The sequence below is a fragment of the Prionailurus viverrinus genome, chromosome B4, assembly GCF_022837055.1.
Source record: "Prionailurus viverrinus isolate Anna chromosome B4, UM_Priviv_1.0, whole genome shotgun sequence".
Taxonomy (NCBI): Eukaryota; Metazoa; Chordata; class Mammalia; order Carnivora; family Felidae; genus Prionailurus; species Prionailurus viverrinus.
In genome coordinates, this window is record NC_062567.1 from 63,507,743 (window position 1) to 63,527,960 (window position 20,218).

The window sequence follows — 20,218 nt, forward strand, 5'->3', positions numbered from 1 at the left end:
TGTTAAAAAGCACATATCTGAGAGGTGGGATTCATATAGGTACTGTTATAAAATTTGCTTTAGTAGTAGTTAAAGAGCATGTATTCTAAAATAAGACTGATCTGGGTTCAAAGTCCTGTCTTCTGGAATCCTGGTTAATTCCTGTGACCCTAAGCTGAATTACACAACACATGGGACACTCTTTAACTGTATTCAATATGACTGACACTTCCTAGAGTGATGCAATGTGACAGTCATGATATACCTACCACACAGGAATTTTATGAAGACCATATAAGAAAATGATTGTAAATATTTGGCTTGACACCCAGTAATTACTCAAAAAACGGTAGTATTATTATTTTTATTTTGCTTGCAGAACTTCTAAAAAATCTCTGATTATGCATTGCTTCTGTAACATGAATAAAAACAGCAAAGACTTACAAAGATAATGGGGATGCAAGGATTTACTCCTGAAATGTATAGAGGGTAGGGAGGCACTTCTAAACAGAAAAAGCCAAAGTTTTTCCAAAATGACAGGCAACCATTCCTATATTGATTTTCCCATTATTTGATCAGAAAGTACAGGGAGAATAAGGCTGACTGGATGCATAAGCATTATCTTTGTGGAGTTTATTTGGAAAACAGAGTGCATTATCTTCAATTATCAACATTGCTTATCTTCAATCACAAAATATGGACTAGATCTATGTAAACATTAACTAGATAAATATTTATTTCAGTCATATCTATTCCATTCTATTGAAATCATAATTATAGCCACAATTATTGCTTCACATTAAAAGAAATTAATTTTAGTCATAACTAATCCTTTAAATTTGAACATGGTAGATTAAGATAGTCACACATTCTTTGAGACAGCCTCCCATTGAGAGGTGAAGGTTACTTTGAAACTTGGCTGGCCTTAGTGATTTGCTTGACTAAGAGAATTTAGCAAAAACAACTTTCTGGGATTTCTAATGCTATGGTATAGAGAGCCCTGCAGTTTCTGCCTCAACCTTTTAGAATACTCATTCTGGGGAAGCTGGCTGCCATGTAAGAAATCTGACTACCAAGAGATGGCCATACTGTGCTGAGGTCCATGATAACCACATGGGCAGGTCATATGTTGAAAAAAGGAGAGATGTCCAGGCAACTCAGCTATTTCAGTCATCTTGAGTATCAGATATGAGTAAAGAAGCCATCTTAGGGGACATGCTGGCCCCAGAACACATGATATGGAGAAGAACTGAGCAATCCAACCAACAGCCAGAATGAAGCCCAGATATGTGGTTCTAGTCAACAATTCCAGCCACCTCTAGCCAATCAAGGCATCCTACTTAAGACCCCAGACATCTTGAAGAAATACATCATCTCCTATTGTATTCTGCTTAAATTCCTGACTCCAAAATTATGAGTATATGAAATGGTGTTGGTTTATGCCTCTAACTTTTAAGGAGTTCGTCATATAGCAATAGACAACCAGATTAGACCCTCTGAAACCAGATGGACTATAGATATATTTATTACTAATCTATTTCACTGTCTTTTTCTTCCATTATATCACACTTCTAAATCAATCATTTTGCAAAATTGAGCTGAGTCTATAGTCAAAAGAGTTGCTACGTGACTGACTAAAGCATAAGTAGTGAACCAACATTAAAAGATATTATTTTTTTCAAAAGATCAAATCCTTGTGATGTACTCTTACCAAAGCAAATTCATGAGATATCCTTCCATCTGGAGGCAGTTTTGCACCAAAACCTAGAGCTGGGAACATTTTATCACTGTCATAATCTTGAACGATTTCTCCCACTGCTTTCAAGGCCATTCCATAGGCATTCAGTTGGTAAGGATTCATGTAATGGAGAGAAGTGGGCTGGGCAGGGTTGCCTGATGACAAAAAATATTTCAAACATAACTGATTAAAGATGTCATTTTCTTGACAACATTTTTCTTGATGTCTATTTCAGAATGAAATACTTAAAATTATGTTTTCTGCCTACATCCATACTATGTCAAATAGTTTCTTTTTGGATGGATATTAACATAGAAATAGTTATTACATTATACAGACATGTAGCAAGTTTTCCAAAGATATGCCAAAGCATATGCAGATTTTGTCAGAAATTATTCCTCACTGTCAATGCCACAGGCTATTTTTGAATCTCATTTACAGAAGAAGTATTTAAATACTTTTGTTAAACTGATTTTATTGTCATCTTTATTTTTAAAAAATCATGTGCCTTTGCCTTGAATCCTTATACCTATAATTAAAGGACTCAACTGATTTAATGGGCTTCAATAATTACAAAGCTTCCTAAAGTTCTGTTATAAACATAAATTGAATATTTGAGAAATATCGCAATTTAATCACTTAAAGAAAAGAAAGCATAGCGATTTTCAAATTCAAGCTAATTAAATATCTGTATTTGAAAAATTATTCACTGTTTCTAACTATACATTAAACTGAGAGTCAGAAGGCTCAAAGTCCAGTCTCAGAATTTTCAAGACAACACCTATAAAATGTCTGCAATAAATCCTACCACAGTGTTTACTGAAGGACAAAATGAGATTATGTGTGAAGTGATTAAAAATACCAAAGCGCCATAGAAATGTAAGGCTTAACTGCTACTGTTATTACTGTCTGGGTCATCCACAAGGTTCTGAAATTTCAATATACTTCTACTCTATCGGGTGTTGGATTTGAATAGAGATGAATTTGAGTCAGAAAGAAATATACGTGCTACCACTCAAATACATTGATATTCACATTGAGTTGTCCTAATTACCAGCACAAAGGCCGCTTGAAAGTCCACTTAGGTTCTTAAGTGAAAATGGAAAGTTAAATGGGACTTGTAATAGCACATAAAGCTCAATTCTACATTAAAACATTGCCTGAAGAAGGAAAGCCTCAGGGCATAGTTCTTTTCTGATAAGAAAATAATAATAATAATCAGCACTTGTGATCTAAAGAGAAACAAAATTAAAAAGAGATATCCCCTTGGTTTATAATACATATAATTGTACACAGAACATTTTTGGTCTAAAAATGATGCATTACATAAATGCAATTGTATTTCCAAAGGATTACCCGCATTCAAGGGCTGGTCCCACATGACAAAATTTCTGAAAAAGTATCTTCTGACCAAATAGCCTTAACATTCATTCCTCTCGATTTGACTAAACTTTGGAAAGAGTTCTTCATAAATATAGACCCTGACCTTCCTTTTCTTAGAGCATTTGCTTTACAAAACTTGCAATTATAAATTCTTTCTCTGCACCTTTGAGATGTAAATCTTCTACTACCCAGGGATGTCTTTCTCTAGGACCTGGAGACATCCCTTTGAAATGTAATCATGGAGAAAGAGAGCACTCCAATCTCCTAGTCTGTTTGGGAAGGTAGGAGCCTAGCTTCAATAAGTGCTGACTAGCAAACAGACCAATGACCCCTGTAAGATCCCTCAGTACTTTTCCATTAGATCACAGAAGCACTTAAAATCCCTCCCACCTTTTGTTTTAGAGGAGTTGAGTTCAATTTTTTCCTATATCCCAGTAGACTCGACCTCCAGTAGACTTTCCTCTATGTCAATAGTCTTGATAAATGTCTTCCTTGCCCATTTAAATTGTCTGGTGCAATTTTTCATTGACACTTTATTCTAAAATTAGAATTTTGCACTTGGTCAAAAGCCCACTGGAGCCACAGGGGAGCAATATCATTACTTGACTAAGTGGTTATCTAACACAACTCTCAAATATAAGAACAGTTGTTACCTATTGGCTATAATAAGGCGACTAATTCTATCTCATTAAGAAAATCATAACTTAAAATTAAAATGCAAATACCACTCATACCCTAGCATGTCTAAACATCTTCGCCTATCATGCAGAGCAGGGCTGGATCCCACTCATGCAAGGACGTCACTTCTTTCCGGCATCTGTGTCAGACCAGTCTCTTCACTGTATCACTAATGATATCTCCCTTCCTATCTCTGCCTCTCAATTGCCACCTTGTCCTGAAATTCACTTCATTCTCTGCAGCTTATGTTTTATTTGCACCAGACAACCTTCCTTGTTTATTCCAACACAGTCTTTTCTCTCCTACTCAAATGACTCTTGTGTTCTACACCACAAAATCTGGCAATTAAAAATTTGCCAAATTGTCCATTCTTTGAATCTGGGACCATGTTTGTATTATCTCTGTATCTGCAACAATGCATATGAAAATGAACTTGTGGTAGGTTGATAACATTGGGGCCCGAGTTACATGAATAATAATTATGATAGCAGGGAATTTAACATGTATTGAACACCTTACTTCAAGGTAAGTCCTTCAACAAACCTATAACATGGGTACTATTTTATTGTACCCATTTTTCAGATTAAATAACTTACACCTACTGGCATAGTAAAAATTGATAAAATTCAAATGTAAATCTAGGCAGTCAGATTCCATAATGTTTATTCATAGCTAGAACTCTATACTTAAGGATTTTGTAATACTTTAAACACTGGATATAATGAAACTTATATTTGATTTTGTTTTAGAGTTACATTATACATTTATAAAAAAATCACACTTGAATACATTCTTGTTAAGGAAGTTTTATTGATATATAATTCACATAATTTACAGTTCAGCCATTTGAAATGTACAATTCAATGATTTTTAATATATTCACAGATAATTACAACCATCACTCTGATTTTAGAACATTTTTATTACCTCAAAAAGAAACACTGTACCTATTCACTATTGCTCCCTTATCATTCCATCCAGCCCAGCTCTAAACAATGATTAATCTACTTTCTGTTTCTATTAATTTGCTTATTCTGGACATTATATATAGATAGATTAATATGTAGTGTTTTGTGACTAGCTTCTTTCACTTAGCATGATGATTTCAAGGTTCACTTATGTCCTACTATGTATCAGCGTTTTGTGACTAGCGTCTTTCACTTAGCATGATGATTTTGAGGTTCACTTATGTCCTACTATGTATCAGCACTTCATATTTCATTCCTGTTTATTCTTGAATAGTATTCTCCTATATGAATATACCACATTTTGAAAACCATTTATTAGTTGATGAATATTTGGACTGTTTCCACATTATGGCTATTATGCTGCTATAATCTTTTGTGTACAAGGTTTTGTGTGGACATATGTTTTCATCTTTCTTGTGTATTCATCTAGGGGTGAAATTTCTGGGTCGTATGGTTACTGTATGTTTAACAACTTGAAAAACTGCCAATGTATTTTCCAAGGTGGCTGCACCATTTTACATTCTCACACACAGTGCATGAGGCTTCCAATTTCTCCACATCCTCATCAACACTCATTATGCCTGGATTATAGCCATTCTAGTGGGTGTGAAATATTATCTCATTATAGTTTTGATTTGCATTTCCTGATGCCTAAGTTTACTCAGTATCCTTTCATGTGCTTAACGATCATGGGTACATCTTTTATGGAGAAAGGTCATTTAGATCCTTTGCCCATTTTTAAAGTGGGTTATTTGTCTTTTTATTGAATTATAAGAGTTCTTTATATGTTCTAGATACAAATCCCCTATGAGATGTATGATTTGCTAATATTTGCTCACATTCTGGGGTTTGTCTTTTCACTTACTTAATAGTATCCTATGAAGAATAAAAGAGTTTTTATTCTGATGGAGTTCAACTTAATTTTTTTTCTTTTGTTACTTGTGTTTTAATGTCATTTAAGAATCAGCTGTCAAATCCAAGATCATGAAGGTGTATCCCTATGTTTCCTTCCAATAGTTTATACTTTTAGCCTTTACATTTAAGTCTTTGATCTAGTTTGTGTTAATTTTGTTTTTGATGTGAGAGAAAGGTCGAACTTCAATCATTTGCATGTGGCTACCCTGTTGTCCCAGCACTGTTTGTTAAAAAGACCATTTATTCTTTCCCCTATTGAATTGTCTTGACACCTTTCTCAAATCAGTTAACCTTAGTCTCATGGGTTTATCCCTGGAATCGCCATTCAACTTCATGGAACTATATATCTATCTTTATACCAGCATCATGCTGTCTTGATTACTGTTGCTTTGCAGTAAGTTTCAAAAACGGGAAGTATGAACATTCCTACTCTGTTCTCTCTTTTCATGTCTGCTTTGGCTCTTCTGTGTCCCTTGAACTTCGATATGAATTTTTGAATCATCCATTTATTCAAAAAAGGCCTTTCAGGTTTTGACTGAGATTGCATGGTATCTGTTGATTGCTTTGGGAAATGTCCTCTTAACAGTTGAGTTTTTCAATCCATGAAAACTGTATATTTTTCTATTTATTTAGATCTTTAATTTATTTCAATAATTTTTTTCAGAGTATAGTTTCTAGAGTATAAACTTTGCACTCACTTTGTTAAATTTTTCCTAAGTATTGCATTACTTTTGATACTACTGTCAATAGACTTTTCATAATTTCATTTTCAGACTCTTCATTGGAAATACATAGAAAAAGACCAGGTTTTTATATATTGATCTTTTATTTTTCCATCTTGCTAAGTTCATTTCTTAGTTCTAATAGATTTTTAGTGAATTGATTCCTTAGGGTTTTTGTACACAAGTCTATGTCACCTGCAAATAGAAATAGTTTTACTTCTTCCTTTCCAACCTGGATTTTTTTTTATTTCATCTTGCCTGATTGCCATGACTACAACTTCCAGTAGAATGCTGAACAGAAGTGGCAGAAGCAGTCATCCTTGCCCTATTCCTCATTTTAGGGGGAAGCATTAAGCTATGCTAGGTACGGGTTTTTCATATTTTCCCTTCATAAGGTTAGTAAGTCAATTTCAATTCCTAGTTTGTTAAGTGTTTTTATCATGAAAATATGTTGGACCTGGCCAAATGCTCTTTTCTGCACCAATTGAGAGAATGATGTGATTTTTCCATTTTCTTCTATTGACATGGTATGTTATTTGCTTTTTGAATCCTAAGCCAACCTTGTATTCCTGAGATAAATTTTACTTTCTTAGGATATATAATTTTCTTAATATGTTGGTGGATTCAGTTTGGTAGTGTTTTGTTGAGTTTTGTTTAGTTTTTCTTTTCTTTTCTTTGTCTAGTTTTGATATCAAGGTAATACTAACCTCATAGAATCAGTTGGGAAGTATTCTCTCCTTTTCTATTTTTTGTAAGAGTTTGTGAAGAATTGATGGCAACTCTTCTTTAAATATTTGGTAGAATTCACCAGTAAAGCTTATATGGACATGGACCCTGATAAACTTTGAGGGTATTTTTTTTTATTACAAATTCCGTCTCTCATTATAGGTCTATTCAGATTGTCTATGTCTTTTTAAGTCAGTTTCAGTAGCTTGTGTCTTCCTATTCAATAGATTCTTGCTCTTCTAGTTGTGCTAATGTTCATTAGTGAATAAAAGTAGTGTTTTAAATCATTTAGACTTTGTTTTATTCTATGTTCCATGTTTTACTAAATAAAATACATGAATAAAAATAATTAACTTGAAATCATAGTGTTGAAGAATAAACTTAATATTTAATCAAAGGTGAGTTCAATTAGATTTTGGTCTCATCTCTGTTCTTAATTCTAGTACTAACAAGCCAAGATGTATTTAGTAAAATGATTTTATGAATATGAGTTTCCTCATTTATATAAGAGGATGATTGGAGTAAGTGATCTCTAAGGTTCTTTCTTACGTGAAAATTCTACTATTTTGTGAAATGTGAGTCACTGAGAGAAATGTGAGGTAAAGGGAATATAATGTGAGAGCCATAAGCACAATAAGTAATTTAGGGGGAAAAACTAGATAAATATAAATTGATGGCAAATTCTGGTAAAAGTTAAATAATGAGATTTAAGTTATTAGGATACATAATCACTCATTTCAAATGATTGTTCTGTTTCAGAAAAAGTTACTTCAAAATAAGATTTAAAAAGCTGACTCTCTTATGAATATCTATAATGGGGTATTACATGACACTCCCTCTAAATTAAATGTAAATATGTTAACATGAGTAATTTTTAAAAATAAATAGTCAAGTAAAAACAAAGAGAGTTGCATAAAGTACAGGTACTTAAGGTACTATAAAATGAGGATAATTCAACACACTTCAACAGTATAGTTATGTATCAAGATGAAGGAAGGAGTGGGACAGAGCACACCATGGGCTTAACTAGATCTGAATTTTTAAAAAAAAATATGTGAAATAAAAATTATAATACTTTAATATTTAATAAATTTGAATGGGACTATTAGGCTTTTTTTTTGCATTCCCTTTAGTCATTTGTATACCTGAACTATTTCATAATAGTAAAAAGAAAGGAAAAACTACCTGAATTTTATATGAAACAACAGTTCAGAAGGATATAAATGTAGGAATCAAATATCTAAACTCATGAAAATAACTATCTTTCAATTAATTGCTAATATTTTTTACTAGTGGATAGTCAGAATACTCACCATTTGATGCTGTAAAATCAATAGCCACTGTGAAATTGATTTGCGTTCTAGAATATAAGTAAACAAGAATCATTAATAATGAAATAATCTCATAAAAGAGTTTGACTTCCATTTGTGTTATTTTTTTTTTAGCATCATTAAGTTTCTTAAAATACAGTATATACCGGATAGCATCAAGATAGGCAGTTTTAAAAGGTAAAAGCGTGGCAAAACACCTTTACAATCATACAGCTGTAAAATATGAAAACAAGTGTCAGGAATAAAAATAACTCCTATTTGGGAACACAATAACTAAGTGAGGGTTGTATAATAAAGAAGTCAAACTGCAAATAACGATTTGCCAGTCTCCAATGCCAGCATTTACTATCAATTTGCTTTTAAAACCATCTTGCAATCATTGTTGAATTATTATGCCCTTAAAAGTATGGCACAGCTGAAATCATCTCTAATAATATCATTCCTAAACCAATTCTTTCCACAATCTGAACACACAGGACTTTCTTCTGCTTTCTTCATAAATGAAGCATTTCAGATCCTGATCAGTATTCCTCTGTGTGTGAATTTATAGACATAGATAAATATTTATACAGATGATATTGGTTATATATAGTTTAAATTTTCAGCACAGTTCCCCAAAATTATTTTACTGGGTTAGTTCTGTTTTCTTTCCTTTTTTTTCTGATAGAAACCTAAAAGGTAGCATTTTCATAAAAAAATTCACTCTTTTGGATACACATCTCTGACTCTTTCTGTATGTAATTCTACCCCTTTCTTAACAAACAAGGGGAAAAAAACCCACAAATAAGCAACAATGAGATGATTACTTGGATAACACACAATCACACCTAATTTAAAAAATAATTTAATATAAAAAGTAAGCCATTTGAAAACATGAGTGCTATAAATCACCTTATTTTTAGAGACAAATTACTTTTGACATATTGCACAACTCATTAAATACTTCAAAGTTTGGAACTGCTATTTAAATGGTGTTGATGATGACGAATATAATGATGACGATGGTGATGAGGTTGATGATGATGATGGGTACTACAGCATAGGGTCCCTTGTGGTTCTCTGAGTATAAATTATAGTAATATTTCCTTCTTTTTCTACAAATTCAGCTTCCAAATCCCTAGACTATTCAGGTACTGAAACATACTCCACATTTTTTTTTCCTAAGGAATGAACAACCTTTTGTGCTTTGCATTTAATAAAAACTAATATAGATTCTCTTTATAGCTATAAGCAATTTTTTTGCAGTAGAAATTAGGTTTATAGGCTAAGAATATAGGCTAATTTGGAGCATGACACTAACCCGTATGAACCAAAAGGAGTTAAAAACTTTTAGAAAAAGAGTATTTTTGAGACATCTGGGAGAACATTTTGAGATAATAAATCCCTTTGAGGAACTGAAAAGAACAGTCACCATCAGCACATTGCTTTGTCATTCTGGTGCAAGGGAGAGAAGTGACTGTAATACAGGGTAGTATGGTGTTAATAGAGGGTAGTATGGTGTATTAGAAAGGTGCAGCTTTTGCATCTGAAAGAACAGGGTTTCAATTCCAGCAACCCAGTTGCTGACATTAGTCATGTTTCAAAACCCTCAGAGGTCAGGTGCCTGGCACGCAATAATAGCAAGGACTAACAGAAAAACTAAATGAAATATTATATCTCTATATATTTATATGTGTGTATATATATATAATGTGGATTACAGATATACATTATATACTATAAGCATATAAAATGTGCTTTTACATAGCTTATATCAACTAATTTCATAATATTTTTTAAAAGACACCATTATTCTCCTTTTACAGACAAGGATTCTATGCTCACAAACTTCATAATTTTTGACACAAGTAATAAATGCCAGTATTGAAATCTGAATTCACATCTAACTTCAAAGACCACATTCATAAACTCTATACATACTACTCTGTTTCTACAATTAGATATTTATAAACTGCTTGACTATAATAACACAATAAAAGATAGTGATTATTGGGGCGCCTGGGTGGCGCAGTCGGTTAAGCATCCGACTTCAGCCAGGTCACGATCTCGCGGTCTGTGAGTTCGAGCCCCGCGTCAGGCTCTGGGCTGATGGCTCAGAGCCTGGAGCCTGTTTCCGATTCTGTGTCTCCCTCTCTCTCTGCCCCTCCCCCGTTCATGCTCTGTCTCTCTCTGTCCCAAAAATAAATAAACGTTGAAAAAAAAAAGATAGTGATTATTATGTTACAAACAAAAATGATCCTATACAAGTATCCTTATGATAAGAATGCCAGGGCACATTCTCGTGCTTGGGCAAATTAGCTCATCTACCAAGTATGTTGTTAAATATATAAATCACAAAATTATCAGTATAAATATCTTTTTATGTTATTTTTTTCAAATGACACCTCTTTAGAAATGAAAAATAACTCTGAGTTTCAAGAACATATATTTTAGCACATTATAAAGGGCAGTTTAGGAGTTGATTCTTTGGTTCAATCTCCCTTAGGTTGTAAGGACAGACACCTTGTCTTGATTCAACTGTCTCTTGTAACACTGTCTGCACAATGCTTTGCCAATATTGGAACCTCACTGTATTTATTGGGTGATCGAATGCATTCATTTTATGCTTGCTTCTAATCTGCTCTCCAGGAGAGCCCAGGATGTGTAGCATAACCTCCCACTTCTCAGAAGCATTAGTTGCAGATTTAAAAAAAAATTCAGTAATCAGAGATACAATGGTCCTTTCAAAGCCAAAGCTGTGCCTAGCAAAACTATAAGGAAAAGGCATGACTATTAAAGAACTATACTGTATATAAGAATAAAAAAAGAGTAGATATTTATTATTAAACTACCTGACTGAAACCTCTAGCTAACAAAACCTCTAGCTAGCTAAATAAACTAAATTACAAAAGCAAGCCAGTTAGGTAGCCCCAAAATAATGAGGTATTAAAAAAAAAGAAGAGAAAACTTAAAAAAAAAAAAAAGAAAGGAAGGAAGGAAAGAAAGAAAGAAAAGAAGGAAGGAAAAAAGAGAGAGGGAGCCTCTTATCATACCATTTGGGTTTATTCATTTAAAAAACTACAATTCAACATTCATAGAGCATCTTCTGATTGCCAAGCACTATGTTAAGAAAACAGGAGCAAACCAAAAACTATCCTTGAATTCCTAGAGTTTATTTACTATTGTAGCTTTTACTATTAAAAAAATGACAAAAATAGCACAGCAGTTTATCATAGAATTCATAATCAACAGCATAACCTAAAACTCAACTGTGCATTTACTGTGGATAACAGCTTATTTATTTCCAGGATTCCCAAGTTTCCATTCATATTATAATGTATATTTGCTATACCAAGTGTTATATTCTATGTATTTTGGAAATATTAATTTATAAAATTTTAAAGAAAGTTGCTAGCAATACTATAACTTTAAGCTCTAAGACAGATTTCTTGAGGACTTTGATAAATGAATTGTGTCATAAAAGTAAACCAAACAAAACATCTGCACCAGTAATCCTGTTATCCTTTTTCATTCTTTAGTATTGCATGAAGCCTAATGTTGGAAAAAAAAAAAATCAATCAGCGTCAAAGTAAAACATCCGAAGTCGCACAAGATGACTCCTGGCAGAATATTCATAAAATGATCACATACAAATCCTTGAAACATTCTGCTTAGGAAGCGTTACTTCAGCTGTCATTTTGCATTTTAGAAGCAGACAAGAAGGAACAGAATTTCAAGAAACCTGGATAGGAGTATTATATTATAGAGTATAAATAAAGGCATGCCTGCCAAATTTCATGAGTTAGTAGTAACATCTCATAAGACTTCTCAATGCATATGTCCTAGTACTGCTAAAATATATACTTGGAAAAATGTCCTTATTTTACTCTGCCACCTTTCCAAAAGCTGTAAATGACAAATCAGATGTCAAGACGGGAAGATTTAACCAGCACAGCAAAGATCCATAGAAAACAAGCATATATATGTATGTCAAAGAAAACGACACATATGCATGCATCTGTGTGCATGTGCATGCACACACACACACACACACAGTAATACTATCTTGGACAACTTTTCTACAACTGTCATTATGAATTTGTTATTGAGAAACAACAACTGTGATGGGGGTGTGCAGAAGGACCGTTTTATTTTCTTCCCAATTTCAACTTCTGTTCAGCTACACAAACCGAACATTATCAATATGAAAGATGAACTGTTGCCATCCTCCATTTTAAAGTTAATCTTGACAAATGCAGGTTCTGATTCACCTGCTGTTGGAATTTAGAATGCTTAAATGAAATTGAGATGCCCACTTAGCTCTAATATTCCTCTTATTCTCGCCACGCTGGCACCAAGACTATGCTTCTGCCTTGATAAACCGACATGTACTCTCTTTCTCTCTTGGGTTCTAGAATCTAGCCTGAATCTCTGGTTCACTTGCCTCAGGCACCACTATCATCCAGCCCAACCCTTCTTACCACTAGCTCACCATGGCCTAAACCCTTTCCTTTATCAGCTTTTCCCTTTTTCTTAAAAGTAGTTCAACTACCTAACAATTACAACAACAAAAACATTACCTGATTCTAAATTTTGCTGCATCTTCAAAATCCCTGCTTCCCGTGCCCATAAACAAGTCAAAGGATTAACTGCCCTCAGCAAGTGAGATCTAGAATGATGGCAACCTTTGAGATACACAAATGTAAATTCAAATATAAATACTTTCACGTACTTGCAATGTGATCTTGCAAAAGCTATTTAACCTCCCTGCAGCTCATTTATACTAAATTAAGGATAATAAAACCTTCCTTGGATTGTTGTTTTGAGGACAAGCACCTGTCCTTTAGCAGGCACTCAATAAGTAGTTGATGCTTATTATCACCATTATATTTTTTTAAAAATTTTAAAGTATATTTATTTATTTTTGAAAGAGAGAGAGAGAGAGAGCACAAGTGGGGTAGGGGCAGAGAGACAGAGAGAGAGAGAGGATCCCAAGCAGGCTTCCCACTGTCAGTGCAGAGCCTGACATGGGCTCGAATCCACAAACCATGAGATCATGACCTGAGATCAAGAGTTGGACACAACGAACTGAGCCACCCAGGTGCCCCTTATCACCATTATTGATGCTAGCTTTTTCGGATCTGAGTTAGCATACTTCTTTGAAAACTGGAGCTCACAGTGCTTATCAAATTTCTGGACCTACCAGAGATTCAGATTATTTCTCAGAACCTGACTCTCCCATGTCAGATTTTCTTTCCTTTATACCGGCTACAAAGGTCCCAACCTGCCCAACTCCAAACTGCAGCACAGTAGAAATGTGCTACCTAGGGGGCGCCTGGGGGGGGGCTCAGTCAGTTAAGATTCTGACTTCAGCTCAGGTCATGATCTCACAGTTCATGAGTTCAAGCCCCGCATCGGGCTCTGTGCTGTCAGTGCAGACTGCACCTCTGATCCTCTGTCCCCTACTCTCTCAACAACCCTCCCCCCCCCACACACACACTCTCTCTCTCAAAAATAAATGATTTTTTTAAAATGGTGTTATCTGGGTACCTCCCAGATGGGTATCAACAAAATCCCTTTGCATAAAGTAACTGTAAGCTATGACTCGTGCCTTATTTTCTTTTCTATCCTTCCAAACAGTCTGGATTTCTGATGGATCAGTAAAATGTCAAAAGTAAGAATGAAAAGCAATGGGACAAACAATGTGGTTCTTCAACTATTTACACTAATATTCTTGATCCTTACTAAATCCAATTTTCATCAATTACCAAACTTTTGTGCTTTCTCTAGACTTTGAAGATTGAGTTCAGTATTTTTTAACACAATAAGAGGGTTCTGAAGTACAACTTCACAGAGTCTTGCAGTTAAAGAGCTTCTTATCAAGAAAGGTATTACAAGATGGCCAAAGTTTTTTCAAATCGCTAGTTTAGAAAATATCTTACAATTGACCTAATCAAAATAAACAATAAAACATCACCCCAAAGAAACAAACAAAAATGCAAGCACTATCCAACAGCATCCCATTTCATGTGAGGTAGGTGCTGAAGAGGTAATGAACCCTAGTAGAAAGACTATGAACTTTTGACTCAAAGATTGAGGAGCTTGAAACCCAGAGTCACAACTAGCTAGCTAGTTGTGAGTCCTCTGCAAGATTACCAAGTCTCTGATCCCCAGCTTTCTCATATGATAAACAGGTAATAGCTACATTGAAGAAGTCCTCTAATAAAAATAAAACCCTGAAGTACCTGCTTATAACAATTACTCTACATGCTGGAGGACAAATCTCCTGAAGAATCCATGTCATCGTCTCCTGGTTCATATGAATCCTTTCCTCTGCTGGGTCACAAGAGACAGTTCTCTCTTAACATTAACACATATTTCTTTTTCATTACTTCTTCTCATAGTGTTGGTCATTGGTATATCAAGGATAAGGTAATAAACTCCCAACCAGTGTAGACAGTAGGAAGTGCATTGTCTGTAGATGATTTAAAACCAATAATTTAATCTTCTAATACTCGGTCCACATTTTAATATAAGCATAAATCAGCAATTCTAAACAATGTAAATGATAAAATTCTCCTACTCTATCACAACCTGCCCACCAGGTCAACTGCCCACCAGAGAGGAACTATGTTAGAGAATGTGTGGCTAGAAGTGCATACTCTGATCATAAAATATAACTAAGAAACTGCCTGATACAAAACATTGTCAATGTTTGGGCTAACTTAGTGCTAGTTCTCATGACAAAACATACATGCCGTTTCCTTGGACTGTGAAATAAATGCCTCTGAAAAAATCATTTGAAAAATAACATAAGCTGTCAATGAAACCACACTCTTAAAAGATGTACCTGGACATCTCTAGCCTTTTCAAGCATGCATTTAAACATGTAAAAATCAGAATCATGCATTAACCAAAACAAAGTTTATGAGTTTTAATATTCAAAGAAGTTTATTTTCTAAATCTTAGTTTAGGTTAGTTTAGTTTATAGATGATAATATTCTATGTGAATGTATTTATAGAAGGCAGAATGGCTTTGTTTTTATTAGATTTATCCCCATTCAGCGTTGCAGGGTTTAGCTCTCCACTGATTTGATGAATATCAAACACTTGGGTGCCACAACAAGAAACACTATAAAAAACCTAGACAGGGATATTCAGTTTTCAAATAAGAAATTGGATTAGTTAGGAAAAAAAAAAAACTTACAGTATTTCATGTTCTGGCAAGATGTGCGCCCTGAGGCAACCTACCCAATATAACGCTCCCAATTTTATAAAAGTAAGGCAAACATTTTACAACATCATTGAACTTGCTTCAAGTATTTTTAAGGAAAAGAAATCCTTATGGAACTTGTTGATAAGAGGACTTACTGATATTTAACTCACCCTTAAAATAAGCAGTGTCAAAAGCCCACGTTAGCCTTTAAAATTAGCTTATAATGGTAGGTAGCTTTTTTATCCCCTCAAAGACTTCTTACTTTTTTAAAAATAGAATATAAACTTTTTATTTATAATTTCAGACAAATTTTAGAATCAGGATCAAGAGTTTGGGTTGAAATTGGAATGTAGGGAATGTCTTGGCAATTCCTCCAAAGAGAAGTGAACTATAAAAAATTACTTTTATTGACTCTGTAAATTTGAATATATCTTTTTCTCTCCATGACTCTGATAAGCAGGACAATTACCACCAGTGATATTATGAAGACCAAATGAGATAGGACACATTGGAAATTTAAACAGGTTCAAATTATTCAGAAAAATAGTAGCTAGCATTTATTGGGGTTAACTCTCTGCTACTGAATCCACACAGCCGCTGCATGAGATATGCACTATTATTTTTATTCCTATTTCATATAAATGGAAACAGGTTATGCTAACGAGAAACAGATTTAGAATTTGAACCAGGCAATTAATGCCAGAACCTAAATTCTTGATCACTACTATGCACTGCCTCAGTTATCAGCAACCATATCTTTGCAATTGACCTGACATTTTGTCAAATACTTACTTATGATTTTAATTCCTTCCCAGAATTATCCCACTTAGTGTTTTACCTATTACCCTCTCTCATGGTCCCTTTCTGCTAAGATCTGAGGGAAAACAAACAGTCCATGGTTTTAATCTTGATCTTGTCTTTCCTTGAAGTCACTACAAACCCAGATATGAGTGAAGTTGAGATAATTTCTGGCAGAGGCAACATAAAAAGCATTTTTTCTTATTCCAGAAACTCTGATTTATCTGTTTTGTTTGGTGATTGTGGTATGCATTGTGGAAAGAAGATAAAGTCTGAGAGACACAGACACGGGGGTTTATAACAGGTCACTGAATTGTCACACTCTTTGTTTAAAAGTCGTATTTGTTTATAACGTTTCATTATGCTAAGAGATTTAGGGGAAAAAAGAGAAGACAGGTTTAAAATAGCTTTCTCATTAATGTGGATTTATTCAGTGGTTACTTGGTGTTTAGCTCTATTAAAAATATTTTAAAATTGCCAATCTCCTTGAGAAGATAAATCATATAAACAGACAAATTAAAATGACACCCAACAAAACTAGTGAGCACTCCATATAAGTGGTAGGGACTTTTGTAGCTCATGGGAGGTTGGTTGAGAGTTTGGGCTTTCTTCAGAGGAAGAAAAAGACAGTCTGTAGTCCTGCAAGTTTCTAATACATTTAATAGTCTAATAAAGCATGGACTAGGATTCAATGTTGACATGAATTTCATGTGAACATGAATTTTAGACTCAGATGCAGAATTTGTGATCTGTTTCCCTCCTTCATCTGCCAGTCAAAGAGATATGGAAAACTTTATAGATATTTGTTCTTGGTCATGTTACTGGCGGAGTGAAGAGTTTCATGAAGACTTCAGACACATAGAGGACTGAAGGGCAGACAAAACTAAATTAATATTTATGATTCTACCCTGAGATAGTTATAGTGTGATCCAATGCAAATATAGAAATATGTATTTTACAGATCTGTAGAAGTCAATAAACACATTTCACAGATAATAATTGTAATAATGATAATGCTACCCTAAAGCAGAATCTCAGATTTCAGAGCAGTTGTGACTTTATATGAATCTCACATTGTTCTTATTAGTAGTTATTGGGTATTCAAAGCCATAGATTAGAGATTCCTGAATAAATATCTTTAGTTGCTAATTATATCAGACTTTTAATATTTAAAATGATTTCTTAATAGGTAAACAATAAAATAACTACTGGGATAAATGTACAGAGTATAATTTAAAAAAAATGACCTCATATTCAACAATCCAAAAGAGGCAGTTTTTATTACTCTACAGTGAGACCTCCTTTATAGATGTTAGTCTTGTACTTAGAAAATAAACCTCTCTATGACCTCAAGTCATAGAATATGTCTCATGCTCCAGGAAAAGCACAGGACTGTTTCACCAAAAACAAGTTCTAAAAATCAGATTTTTATTTCAGAGAATATTTGCATAAATATTGGCTGATTTAGAATGCATCAGTCTCAGATGCTCACTGTGTGCCTGAATCCATAAACCTGACTATCAGAGCTAAACAGAATATTTGAGGAACTGAGATTGTGAATGAAAGTATGGCTTCACCAACAATCAGGGTTATATTTTCATGTAAATATCTACATCAATAACAACTAAAGCAATGGAAACGTAGAACACCCATACTAAAAATTAGGCCTATCATGTTCCTTTGAATGGGAAAATATTAAAGGACTATGAAAATAATTTTGTTTAGTATTTAAATGTGTTCATTCTTAACTCTGCATAATTTCTACTTAGATGCATGAAAAAACAAATAATGTTCTTATAATTTTCTATTGAATTATTTTTTGTGAGCTGACACAAGAAGAGAGACGAAATTTTAAAAGGAAATTCAAGAATTCCTTTCTAAGAGTTTAATCACAAGCTGTTATTCCACATCGGTCACCTGTTTGCCATCTTTTGCTTTTCTCATGCTCCTACACATGCAAGGGGAATATATTACAAAATTAATGCAGAGCACAAAATAAATGCAGGAAAATCTCAACTAACTTTATTTTGGATAGCCCAGAGCCAGCCAGAGTACCAACTGTTACTCATATTGTATATGATGATTTTTTAACTTTTTTGAAGACCTCTAGCTTTACTTGTCAACTAAAGTTCAGCATAATCATAAATTAACAAGAGTTTCTCCTAGATTAGAAAAAATATGATGAATAGGCCCCTGAACTGATGCCACCCAAATTAGCAACAATGAAGCTAACCCAAGTCAGCCATAAAACAATCCACAAACACCTGTAACAACTATTGCCATGTTCCTGCAAGTTAAAAGTGAGTAATTGGGGCCCCTGGGTGGCGCAGTCGGTTAAGCGTCCGACTTCAGCCAGGTCACGATCTCGCGGTCTGTGAGTTCAAGCCCCGCGTCAGGCTCTGGGCTGATGGCTCAGAGCCTGGAGCCTGTTTCCGATTCTGTGTCTCCCTCTCTCTGCCCCTCCCCCATTCATGCTCTGTCTTTCTCTGTCCCCAAAATAAATAAACGTTGAAAAAAAAAATTAAAAAAAAAAAAGTGAGTAATTACTACAGTTCATTATAAAAACAAAGTGGAATTGAACACTTTGTTCCAATCACTTCAGAAATATCATACTTACTTGGAAAGATGGCATAGCAGCTCTTCAAAAAAGCTAACCTTGATAATTCCACAAATCTTCAAATGTACTAATATGACCTCCAAAATACTACTTTGGGTTGCTTGGCTGATTGCAGCCTAAAGTGCCAGCTTATTTCATTGTTCTTCAGTGTAATCACAGGATAAAAGGGAAGAACAGATGGCTAAATTAAGAAGAGTCTTATTAGATGTGTGCTGAAGAGGAGTTCAATCAAAGACTAAGATGTGAATACTGGGGAAGTTCAGCTGAAGACTTGACCACAGTTAAAGGATGTAGCTTTCGGCTACCTTTCTGTCTTCAGTTGAAAATACTAAATCTTTTAGGTAGAACTGGTGGAAGAAGGAGCAGAGGAAAAGCAAAACAACAACAACAAAAAAAAATGGGGGGCGGGGGGGAGTGTTGAAACTTGGGTTTCCAAAGACATGAGCTTTTACAAAAGACATCACAAGATAAACAGAGGTTTCATGGATAAAAACTGACTCAGCTCAGTCAGCTGAGCATCTGACTCTTGATTTCAGCTCAGGTCACGATCCCAGGGTTGTGGTATCAAGCACCATATTGGGCTTTGCACTGAGCGTGGAGCCTGCTTCAGGTTCTCTCTCTGTCTCTCTCTCTCCCTCTGCCCCCTCCCCCTGCTTGTTCTTTCTCTCTCTCTAAAAAAAAAAAAAAAAAAAAAAAATTGACAATGACTTATAACATTATCAATTCATCAAAAATAAAAAAGGAGTGGCACTATTTGGTAAGGATAGAGTAAACTTTCACATACAAATGAAAGTGTTCGGAGTGTAAATGATTATTACTGGTACCCTTTCAGCAACACAATTTAGAACTATCTAACAAACTGTAAAACATACATTCCATTTCATTGAACAACATTCTTCCTAGGAAATGTCCCTGTAGATATGCTTAGTAACGTACATAAAACGTTTGCACCAGGATTTTAACATTGCAGCCTTGTTTGTAACAAGAAAATAAAACGGATGCAACTGAAGTGTATATCATGAAAATTAAAAAAAAAAAATTAACGTTTATTTTTGAGACAGAGACAGAGTGCCAGTGGGGAGGGGCAGAGAGAGATGGAGACACAGAGTCCTAAGCAGGCTCCGGGCTCTGAACTGTCAGCACCAAGCCCAGAGCAGGGCTAGACCTC

At 34.4% G+C, this 20,218-nt stretch overlaps 1 protein-coding gene and 1 long non-coding RNA gene across 2 annotated transcripts in view; one reads left to right on the top strand and one right to left on the bottom strand.

The window, feature by feature from the left end:
* Positions 1-20,218, top strand: part of LOC125170103 (uncharacterized) — a 420,734-nt gene that overhangs the window by 238,144 nt on the left and 162,372 nt on the right. The window lies entirely within an intron of this gene.
* The window catches only part of CPNE8 (copine 8), a 232,516-nt gene that overhangs the window by 44,590 nt on the left and 167,708 nt on the right, over positions 1-20,218 (bottom strand). Inside the window, exons 14-15 of the mRNA XM_047866283.1 lie at positions 8,423-8,469; positions 1,691-1,872 (exon numbers count right to left, since the gene is read on the bottom strand). Coding sequence (XP_047722239.1) covers positions 1,691-1,872; positions 8,423-8,469 — 229 coding nt within the window. The remainder of the gene's footprint in view (positions 1-1,690; positions 1,873-8,422; positions 8,470-20,218) is intronic.